The 12,122-nt window shown below is 36.3% G+C and overlaps 2 protein-coding genes across 2 annotated transcripts in view; both read right to left on the minus strand.

Moving 5' to 3' along the window:
• Window positions 1-12,122, minus strand: part of LOC116172529 (5'-AMP-activated protein kinase subunit gamma-2) — a gene marked incomplete at its 5' end in the record, with an annotated part of 243,750 nt that overhangs the window by 172,229 nt on the left and 59,399 nt on the right.
• LOC116172531 (polypeptide N-acetylgalactosaminyltransferase 35A) lies at window positions 2,185-5,762 on the minus strand. Its single transcript, XM_031489765.1, has 6 exons — window positions 5,385-5,762; window positions 5,197-5,335; window positions 4,643-5,151; window positions 3,109-3,764; window positions 2,589-2,720; window positions 2,185-2,540 (listed from the first exon to the last, which is right to left on the minus strand). Exons 1-6 carry the CDS (start codon window positions 5,674-5,676, stop codon window positions 2,412-2,414), a joined length of 1,857 nt encoding a protein of 618 aa, XP_031345625.1. The 5' UTR covers window positions 5,677-5,762; the 3' UTR covers window positions 2,185-2,411.

Here is a 12,122-nt window from a genome sequence, read left to right on the forward strand (position 1 = left end):
AACGTAATCTTAGAGGAGGTCAGCGATGTCCTTGGTGATCCTTCATGGCATGGGCTTTTTTTTACCCCATGTTTTAATATATCTTATGTTTTGTTAATGTGTATTTTTAATAAATAAAATATTACAAATTTATATAGGTATTAAAACTTTGGAATATCTAATTGGGTTTCACCGCATGCGACGTCTTCAAAAAGTGCAGTAGGGGCCTCTCATGCAGTTCCGATGCCAGTAGGTTATTTTTGTTATCATAAATGAATTCCCTGGCCCCAAAACATAGGTCTAGACACCTTACACGACCCGGTGTGCCTTAGAAATATAATTCGATCAAAAGTCTGTCATTTTCTAAAAATGGCGGCTTTTCACGGACTTCTTGTATCCGGATTACATTTCTCGCGCTACCATTGGATTCCTCGGGTTAAAATCATACGAAATCGATACCCAGATCTCGTCTCTAGGCCATATTTAGTTTTTAAAAAATGTTACAATAAATCACCCCCACCCCCTCTAAAATCTACCCACACGGAAAATGTCAAGTGTTCTTCGGGTCAAATCGTCTAAATGGCTCTAAGAAACAGCTGTACCAAGTGGCACCTTGGTATAACAAAATGCAGTATCTTTTGGTATACCGCTAGTACTAAAATAAATGGCATCTATATGCAGGCCCTGTACAGTTTGTGAGTAGGTAGTATTTTTAGCATCATATAATACAAAATCAAAATGTAACAATTAAGGATAGGTAATAGTCAGGAGGTATCGCTATAGGTATGTAATTTATATTGGTAGGTAGTTTGGAAGTTCAATTACACTACAAGGCAACTAATGGTAATAATTAATATCCTCGTGTGTGAAGTACTGCAAAGGTTCCTTATGTACCGCGTTCATTCTTTTGTTTTATGTGGTTGGTTACCTACCTAAAAAAGGTCCCATGCACGTACCATATGTATCGTTAATGTGTATGAAGTGTAATCCGTAAGGTTGTGGGAGTGGGAATGGGTTAAAATGTATTCCCATCTGGCAATAAATCACTTGTTTTTCAAGTAAAGCGGCACCTTTAGTGAAAGCATATCTCGCCCAAAGACCACGCCTCTGTCATAAACTTAAACTGCCAGGTAACTTTGTTCCATTTGTAGGGAAAATTTTCAGAATATCGTCCCGAAAATATTTATTTATGTTGCAGGAGTTAGAAATAGAAGCTTGAAAGTAGCGGTATAACTTGTAGAGCCACCCGGCGCCCGATAAGGAAAACAAAAGGCCGTATTTAACAATTCCGTTTGTAGCTGTTCGCATAGGAGCAATTAATGTAGGTACTTTGTGTACCAAGCCGGGAAAGTGGATGTTTTCCGGGGCGAAGGAAGATATGGCCAGGCGAGGCGAAACTGAGGGCGAAACATAAAGAGAGGTACCGTTGTTGTACTTAGTTCATATCAGGCGCACTTGAAATTATTACTGATCTTGTGTTAATTTTAAAATTGGATGTGTATTTCACAAAATCACACCGGTCACATTTAAATCCTTGCCGGGATCTTGACAGATGTTAAGATGTGCTTTAAGTCTGGATTTATGCTTGGTGATGAAAGCGCACTGGGCACACATTAAATCCTTGGCGATCTTGTATGTTAACAAATGTGTTTGTTGCGTTCGAAAGCTTTTGTTCATAATGTTAAGTATAAACCAGAATAGAAAACAGCCCAGAACGATGTAGCATGGTTTACGTAGATAATGCTAGACCGTATGGTTGACTTGTAAAGGTAACAATGGGCCTTACAGAGTTACAGAGTGGAAATTTTCATACGGCTGTTTAGTTAAGTATAATGATCCGTTGCTAAATAAATGAGGTGCAGCAAACAGCATCTGTTTAGGACATGAGTTGAGTTGAATCTTGGTGGCACGAATGAACTCCAACGTTGGTGTAATGATCGGTTCCTTTATGTTTTGAGATGTGAGACTGAATGAATAATACGCAGAATTATGTGTGTAAGATGAGACAAGAGCAGATAAATATATTACACACACACCAATGCGATACGATGGGGTCGGGGATTATTTATAGAATCTTATATTGGTGGGTCTTACTAAACAAATGAAACAAATTAACCTAAATCAAAAAATTAAAAAAAACTAATCACTTTTATTTAACAAATAGTACATTTCAGTTCAAATTCTATTAACAGACAAGACCTAACCTTCATTATAAAACAATTTAATATCAATATTATAAGATCAGTCTAAAAAACACTAAAAGAGAGCCATAAATTGAATAGTAAACTGACAATAATGCAGTTACCTATATAAATCTCCAGTTAAATATATAAAATATTAAGTACGCCATAAAATCAAACAGAGTATTTCCATAAAAAACATAATACTTAGTAACTAACTATCTTATTCAGTCTGAAATCAGTAAACTTCTGTTAGCTGACCAAATCCCACATATTTAAAGAAGGATCAGTGCATAACTTCATTCTTACTTTTGCTCCTAAATGTATCTGATCAACACCGAGACACATACCAGCTGCCATGTTGTATATGGGCGTCTTACTCTGTAATCAAATTGTTCCTACGCTTTCAAACATTTCCTTCTAACTCACCTCTCCTTTATGTTTCCACTCTTGATTTCCTCCCATTTCGTGACATTTAAATAGGTAAGGGTAAGTTGGACCCGACTGTAAACACAGCAGTTGTTGCAGGACTAGTTCACCTTTATCCGTTTCAAACCAAATCTACAAAATTACAAATAAATGTAATGCACCGTCAGTACTGGTTACATTTAACTAAAGATACTATTACCTAACTATTTACTCGAGGTTCGTCAGTGAGTAGATAACCAGAAAGATAGTTTTGAAAGTATCTAGTCACTACTCACTAGTGAATAGTGATCATGTCTAATGAATGATTTAATGCAGTGACCATACATTCTACAGTAGCTCCTTACAATAAGCACTGTTCTATTGATTTAAGGGACTTAACCCTAAACAATAGCAAGAAAAACTTGAAATATCAGAGTTGGTTACAGCTAGTAACTCTAGTCCTAGTCATTTTGTTATAGCTAAGTAACTCTTGTAACTAGTTACAGTGCTCCTTGATGAGTACATAAAACCTAATCCTTACCTGATTTTTGCTTGGCGTGCACAGTTTCAAATATAATGTGCTGCCTTTACTTTTACTATCCTTAGTGCTTTGAGCGCAATAACTTGTGTTCGACAATCGTAACTTGTAATGATCTACATAGTTACGTTTCCGTGTATGCCAAGGTTGAAATTTATCCTGTTCCAGAGCGGACCACTTGTTTTTCAATCTTACTTCAGAATCTGTCGGCAAAGTAAGTTCCGGATACACGTTCTTAATATACCAATTAAAGTCATAGCACTTCAAACGTTTCCTTAACTGCACTCGTTCTGACACGTCACCAAAATTCACATTGCTGGCATCGGGTCGTTCTTTTATAAAGTAATCCTTGTAAGCGTCCATCCAAACGTGCGCCACCCGGAGCGAATTACGCAGCATTGTATCCTTACCGTCGGGGTCGCCATAAGGCCTGCGTCGCCTAAATACGTGACCCACTCTACTGCAAGGTACTATATCCAGGCGGCCACCACACATCCAAATTCGAAATGATATCTCCAAGTTCTCTCCGCCCCAGATGTCCATACCGGCATCATACTGGCCTATTTCCATAAAATAATTTCTATCTATCGCAAACAGACCGCCGGCCATCGTCGGGGATTTAATCGGATTGACTAAGTCAATTGGTTTCGCAATGGTACCTAAAATAATAGGAAACGATGCAAATAAAATTAGAGTTGGTTCGTTTTACTTGAATTTCTGCCTCAGTGTTATTTTTTCTTTTGGTTTTTGTTTAAATTGTATCATTTGTGTCAATTATTCGATTTAGATAAGACTCTTTAAATAAGGGACATCTGGTCAATTTGCGTATTTTTATGAAAGGGTTTATTTAAGAGTTTGCGATAAGGAGTGTTATCAGATGTAATTCAATTAAGGCATGTGTTCAGGTGCTGATAAAACGAGATGAAGGTGGTCAACGATGTGCGCGTTGTTTTCGGCGTAAGACTGCACGCCTTCTTTCACAGTCGGCGTTATCTAATCTATTTATAATTGGTGCATTTTTTAGAAATACAGGAGCAAAGAGATTATTCTATAATGGAAGTGTATTCCCTTAAATTTGTGAGACAAGGGAAAATGAGGGCTGCTGCTGTTTTTAGCTCGCGACAATCTAAATTTGTTTACGCTAAGTTACGGGCCTGTGGCCCTTTTAATTTTGTTGAAGACGCCGTTCGTCAGTTTCGAAATGAAGTGTGTAAAAGAAGTCTTAATAAAAGATTTAAATCATCGACCAGTGTAGTTGTAAAACTTTGGGGAAAGCTCGTTCTATTATTGAGTAATTACCAAATGACACTTTAAGTGAAGCTATCCAAATGGACCCTGTAAATATGCAAAGACCAGTGAATTCTTTCTACAAGATGTTCTGATCAAAGTCCCTCACATTGGCTAAAGAGCAAAGACAGCCGACTAATTTACAGGGTGCTGCAAAATTTTAGTCTCCATAGATTAACTAAGTATTATTCAAATCAGTCTTGCACACAAAACCTATGAACCAAGACACAAATCATACTTATTCCATTACCTGTAGGCAAATTTTCCCATTTAAAATGTAAGCCCCAATTAAAGCCTCCACGCACTAAAGGACTAGGTGTATACGCAAACGTATCCGCATTTATAATGTCTATAACTGGGATAGCGACGTTTGATCGATTGTTATACACTCTAGCTAACAGAGGCTGTATCCAATCAACGTTCACTTCAATATGACTATCGAGAAATATTAATACTTTTCCGGTTGCTCTTTGAGCACCAAACATTCTGGCCCTGATTAAACCTTCGCGTCTCTGAGTTTTAAACAGCATCACTTTCTCCTTCAGCCCACTGTTGTTGTTCATGTAATTTGTAAGGTTGATATTTAAATCGGATATATCACTAAAATCGTCAACCAAAACAATTTCGGTGAGCAGCTGCCCGGGGGTTCTACCAAGAATCGAATGGATCGTTCGTAATAGTGTCATAAAATGTTCATTGTAAAAGCAGACTATCACAGAGGCGGCTGGAAGGTGGGCTGGGTAAATGACATCTTTACACCTGAAAGGACGGTAAATCACATGAAAGATGAAAGGCATTACTCACAACTTATTTCTCGTGTCGGGTAGTTCACGATGAAGGCTCAGCTTATTGCTTATAAGGACATTGAATGCGTGCAATTTGAACCCTTCATCACGTACTCTTTGATCTTCAACAGTTTTCACCATTCCAAGTTCATCTAGCACTACAAATTCTAGTGTAAAATTCAAAAGTAAAGTGAAATGCGGCATTACCTTGCGCGTTTTTACTCTGAAGCTTGGATTTACGCAGCGGTTGCAGTTTTTTAACCAACTGAGGGCTGTTGACGTAAGTTCCCCCTTTAATATAAGGCGCCTCGTGCATTTCGTCATTCTCTCGAGCTGCATCTATTCGACTTGATTGACTAACTGCCTGTATACTGCTAGAAGTGGGGCTGGGTCGTATAGAGAGAGTTTGCGTTAACTGCCAATACAGGTACAAGGATACTGCCCAAGTAATCGAAGCAAAACCAATACCGTAGAAGAAAGACTTATTCAAACTAACCATCACTTTTTATTTGTTTACAAAATATCAATGAAAAAAGAATTTTAGAGGTTATGTTTATAACTTTCACAAACTTTTAATTGGGGGTAACTTCAAGACAGATCAAAATACATGGTACTCATATAAGATTGTATGATTGCGATACACAGTGTCACAATCTCAACTTTTGCTTTGATTTGATTTATTGGGGAGCTGGTTTAAATTGAGGCTATTCTTTAAATCCGTTTCAGAAGGGTACTTGGAGACAACTTTGATTTAAATAGCTCAAAAACTTCTCATAGCTCGAGCTTCCATTAGCGACACCAGAAAGAGAGACCGCGATTCGAGCTCTAAGAAGCTTTTGGGCTCCTAAAGTCGACAACCCTTGGAAGACGCGCGCCTTGCAAAAGATGGTTAATTTTGCCCCTAGAAAAAAAATAAAATTCCGTCATCCAGGACTTGTGGCGTTTACAAGATTTTTCCGACGACACCAATTTGAAAACAATCGGACCAAAACTGTAGAAAAAGATAGGGAACAACTTCAAAATCACCACTTTAGTACAACACGCTCGGCTATTGAGCCCAGATGTCGCCGCCCCACATCATATATCCCCGTTGTTAATGACACGGCCCCAATATGTAGATCTTTCTACGGCCGCATTTGCTACCAGCCAGCAAGCCAGTTGGTCAAAGTGAGCGTTTTACAAATAAATTTGCAAAAATGCGCTAAAAAGAAAGTAACTCATCATGAAGTCCCCAAAGTGGACTGCTTACACTGAGTAAAACAAGGGCACTTAGCCTACACCTTGTGGGACTGCGCTAAGTACACAAATGACGATCTACTATAAAATTAATTCCAAAACCAAGTATTGCGGGGTTAGTGCATGTTCTGTGATACATTCGCAAATCGCAACGACGACCATCACAAAAACTTAAACATGGTGAGATCGGTGACATGATTCCACATGCAGCAGCAACCTCTTAAACTTCCAAAGACCAAGTCTGAAGACATGGTATCAGCGGGACCCACTGTGTGAAAACCCCAGAAAACGAAAATTATTGGAGGAATAGCACCTCACAAATGTGTAAGAAAACATAAATAAGTGAAAGGTGAGTGATCGACTTTGGCCGCCGAATGTATTGTATGTATTTCATAGAAGAAACCAGTTTCAGGTGATTTGTGATTTTGAATTTGTCACCAGTTTGGTCATGACCGCGTTTCGGGGTAGATTGTATCGATATCGTACCGTTTGAATTCTTGCGATGTTAATTAAGTGCAGTCAATCTTACTCAGTGAGTATGCATGCGACCATATGGTCACGATTTGAAGTCAATTCATCTACAAAAGAAGGTATGGAAACTAAATTTTTAAGTTTTTGAAAGCTCTGAAGATACCTAGCATTTCTTGAGATGTTGTACGTAAATGCGTGTATAGGCTTTACTTTGTTTTTTTCGAAGCCACAAAATAATCAAATCATTTTTGTTGAATTGAAAAAATAAAAGAAATGTTTCTTTGGAAAAATTGTATCCGAGACCTGAACCTCAATTAATAAATCGTAAGAATGGTTTTGTGTGCAACCCGAATGTCAAGAGTCGCAGCGGAAACTTTGAACTAGCTCTTACTGGTGTTCAATGGCTATAACGTTTACATGGAAAATAGTCTCGTGCACTTAGGTATAGTCATCGATGCACAGGTATTATCAGAAAATAAAATTTTACATTGAGGCACCTTGACATCAAGATACTAGCCAATTCTATTAAAATAAAACGAAAATAAATTTTTTTCATAATTATGCAAACATTTTTAATTTAGTATTTGTTGCAACAGGATTAGGTGTTATCTCGACGTCAAGATAGCACTTCCACAATTTCATAACGCAATCTTACGTACCCAAATTTGTTGTCGTTGGTAGAATTCATTTGTAATTAAAGCAAAATAATTGGGGGTGCGAAATTTTCCGGCATTTATGTACAATCTAGGGAGGAAGAGAGAAAAAGGGCTTTGATTTAACAACAGTTTCGTGAAAATCTTATAATTCTCTAGAACGCTAGATTGACTCTTATGCTGTCGAAACTTTATAATTATGGTATACGAGGTGTATCTATAAACTGGTATGCTTCGTATTTGTCATGTAGGTCTCAAAAGGTTGTGCATACCAAAGAAGGTGTGCAAATATATTCAGATGAATCTCCTATCAACAGTGGGGTACCACAAGGTTCTATACTTGGTCCCACTTTGTTTTTAATTTTCATAAATGACCTTCATAATTATGTTAAAAAGGTTGATAACAACACCACCATTGTATCTTATGCTGACGACTCTAGGTACTACTATAGAACATATTAGACATAAACTATGTGCATTATACAAAACAATTTTAGACTGGGCAGAATTAAACGGACTTAAGGTCAATAAAGAGAAAACAGCTTTTATACTGTTTCGATCTCTACATTCTAAAATCGATTCCATAGAGGCACTACCGCTTAACGAGTTACTTGCCAACGCAACTGATAATTGCAAATTATTAGGTTTGTATTTTGATCAATTGTTAAATTGGTCTACACAGATCGACTTCCTTTGTTCTAAGTTATCTAAACTATGTTATGCACTCAAAGTAGCTTCATCGCATTGTAGCACAGACATACTAAAAAATATGTACTATGGATATTTTTATTCCACTCTTAAATACGGAATTATGTTCTGGGGAGGTAGTGGAATCAATCGGTTAGCCAGAATATTTTTATTACAAAAAAGAGCGATTAGAATTATATACAATGCAATGTACCGAGACAGTTGCAAACCAATTTTCAAAGAACAAGGTATGCTGACCTTGTATGGTATTTATGTGTATACAATCCTCTGCTTCGTATACTGTAATCGATGTTACTTTACAACCGACGTTGCAAATCATAAATACCCTTTACGAAACTGTTTACTTAAGGTTCAAAAACATAGTAGTGCCTTATATCAAAAAGGTGTTCTGTATAAAGGTACTACTTTATTCAATGTTTTACCCTCTAACATCAAAACGATTACATCGTATCATTTATTTAAAAAAGCTGTGAGACGTTTGCTCATTGATTGTACCCCTTATTCACTAGAAGAATATGTTATTCATTGCAAGCTCTATGACTGACTTGATTAATTGGTGTGTCTCCTTTTAATCTAATATATTATTATTATTTGTTTATTTTCACACATAGTGGTTGTGGTACATGAGACGGGTCGTGACCAAGTCGTGCAGATGTGGCTTGTTATTGGTTAAGGAACCTTCTTACGATGTTGGCCGTTTTCATTATTATATTATTATTATTATTATTCCTCCAGATCCCAATGTCTTAATTTTCCTACAATTGATCAATTACCAAAAATTTTAAGATTTCCTCTCTATATCGCCAGAAGATCTTCTGTAAAGATTTCCCCAAAGATACATCATGTTTGCCAAGAATTCTTCATTCCGCAAGACTTGCTGTTATCCTCTCTTTGACTTAAATTTCTTCTTCTATACAAAATGAGTAATCGCAGTTCATTAGGATCTGCTCATTTTCGAATTCCCTAGTATCCCTCCGAATTTTGTTTTACTTCCACAACATTCCTCATTTCTCTAGCATTTCGTGGTCCATCAAAATTTATCCTATTCTCCCACGATGTACCTATATGTATCCCTTTAATTCATCCAAAGACGTCGAATTTGTACAAATGTTATACGAAACTTGGAAACCAAGGAAACTTGGTTTGTTTCGTCCAAATTTGCATATATTCAATAATTTTTTTACGAACACCCTTATAAATGCTATGTATTTTATAAAACTCTTCGGTTAGAATTTCTTAATTTTCATCTCCCAAAGTTCCCTTTTTCCCCCAGAATATTATTATCTGTCTTCCAATCTGTTCTCCTCTATTTTTTCCACAAGAGTTGTTGCATTGCCATGAATTTACCCATTTTCTCCACAATTCAGATCAGATCAGATTTTTCTCTGAAATCCAAATTGTACAAAATTTCCCCCATTTGTATTTCTATGAAATATTTCCTTAAAGTTTTCCCAAATTTCTTCCTCATTTCTCCAGAATTCCTCCATTCTTAATTTCAAACATTTACTGTGTTAAATTATTTATGTCTTTCATATTAAAACCTTTGTTTATTTCACTAATATAGTACTTTTTTACTTTACTGAGTAAACAAGTTGTAAATCAGCATATGCATGATTAAAGCGCATTTTTGGTAATGCAGGTCAGTATTTTATTAGCGAAGTTTAAAATTATCGATCTCACGAGTAATTTTGGCTGCGTTAAATAATTAATTTTATCTGCGCCTGTAGGATAACTCTCACTTATCCCGGTCATTTTAAGTGGGATAAGAACTTAATTACCACACTCGGTGGGATAAGCCCTTGTCAAAACAATGTATGATCAAAAATCAACTATCAAGATTATATATTGTAAACATTAACGTCTGATGGAAGAGTTCCAGACTCACTCATGACATAAGCAAAGAAATCAGAAGCAAAATTTTTGACGTACAAATTTTCTTGACGTTAGGATTTCTATGGCGTCGAAAACTGCTAACTATGCTACTTCGATTGAAATTTAAAAAAAATGCATCAAATTTATTTTTCGTTTTTAGCAGTAGAAGAACAGTCGCAGATAAAAAGTTGTATTTAATACTTGGGCTAACGGCCATTAACATACTCATGCTCTTACAATAGCTCGGACTAACGCCCTCGTATGCGCAATTGTCGCATTCGTAAGTTAATGAGGCCGTTATCCCACTGATTAAATAAATAACTATTATTTAATTTAAATTCACGGTACGTCTTCATTTTGTAAAACAAATCACAAAGTAAATAAACCGATACAACGAAATATCGAAGGATCCTCAGTATTACAATCACTTTTAACGACAATTTATTTTAATCTTACAAAATACATTTTATAGTTAACAAAAATGCATCAAATTCATGTCTTGGGCTTTGAGATAATGCTCTTGGTTTTTTTCCCAACGATCTTGGGGCATAAATAACGATTTTGACATGTTTTGATCAAAATCCATGTGGTCCATAAAAATAGATCAAATTCATGTTTAGATCATTGAGATAATGCTCTTGATCTTTTTCCCAACGATCTTGGTGCATAAATAACGATTTGGACATGTTTTGATCAAAATCCACGTTTTCGCCAAAAATTCATCAAATTCATGTCTTGGGCATTGAGATAATGCGCCTAGTCTTTTCCCAACGATCTTGGTGCATAATTAACGATTTTGACATATTTTGATCAAAATCCATGTGGCCTCAGAAAAATAATTTAACATTTTTGAATCACACACATGCGGTTATCAAACGTGCACGTTATCAACTCTTTCAGCATCAAGATAATGCGTTTGAAAGCTTTTACAACTCTAAATTCATGTGTAAAGAATAATTTTGGGTACATTTTGCTCTAAAACTTTTGACCGAGACCACAGAGAAGAGTTATATTGAATTGTTACACATCTAAGAGTCATAGGGAATAATCTAGCGAAAGTCCGAACTCGATACATGACCTAGGGAATGAAATATGTTAATTTTTATTATATTGAGTTCGCAGTTTTTCCTGTTCCCGATTCACTCGAAGTCGTATAACTTTTGTTCCTGTTGAACCAGCTTCCTGAAAATCAATAGCGTCCGTTCTTAATGTCCAACGTACCCGTATACCAAATTTCAACACAATCGGCCACTTTTAAAAAGAGTTAGAGCGCACACGGACGGACGGACGGACGGACGGACGGACGACAATACAAAACTATAAAGGATCTGAGGATCCTTAATAATAAGTTTTTATACTGGTAGCGCTATCTAACGGTAAAATTATAGCACCTCCGAAACCCATATCGAAATTATTTTCTTCAATTATCTATCTCACAAGTAATGTAACTCAAAATAGACTAGTGCCTGCACATCTACACTATAGCAGGAAGCTTTTAGTGAAAATTTGAAGTCTCTAGCTATTGTAGTTGTGGAGATCTAACGCGGACAGCCGGCCTGCCAGCAATAACGAATATAACAGCGTATTTTTTTTCAAAAATGCGCTAAAAATGCAGGTACGCTTGTTTATCTGAGCTGCACTATTGATTATAGTTAAGTCGAATTTTGTGAAATCGATTTTTTGGTTTTTTGATTTGTCTTGAACCGATATTTTTATTTTGGATACGTATCTATCTCAATGATTTTTTTAAATCGGCATTTCTATTGTCTAAGCTAGGGAATTCTGTTTAAACACATTTAATTGGCTCCAGTTGTGCGTTTTTGGGCTTCAAAGGACAGATACGTGACCAAAATTCCGAAGGTATTTCACAACCGACCAATTCAAAAGTAGTAGATCTAGAACAAAATCTAAAAAAAAGAGGTAGGTTGAAAATTTAAAAATTAAGTATCTACACAATAACCATACACAAACAATCAACGAAAATTATTCTGTAGCACTACACTAT

Source organism: Photinus pyralis, unplaced genomic scaffold, assembly GCF_008802855.1.
Source record: "Photinus pyralis isolate 1611_PpyrPB1 unplaced genomic scaffold, Ppyr1.3 Ppyr1.4_LG5, whole genome shotgun sequence".
Taxonomy (NCBI): Eukaryota; Metazoa; Arthropoda; class Insecta; order Coleoptera; family Lampyridae; genus Photinus; species Photinus pyralis.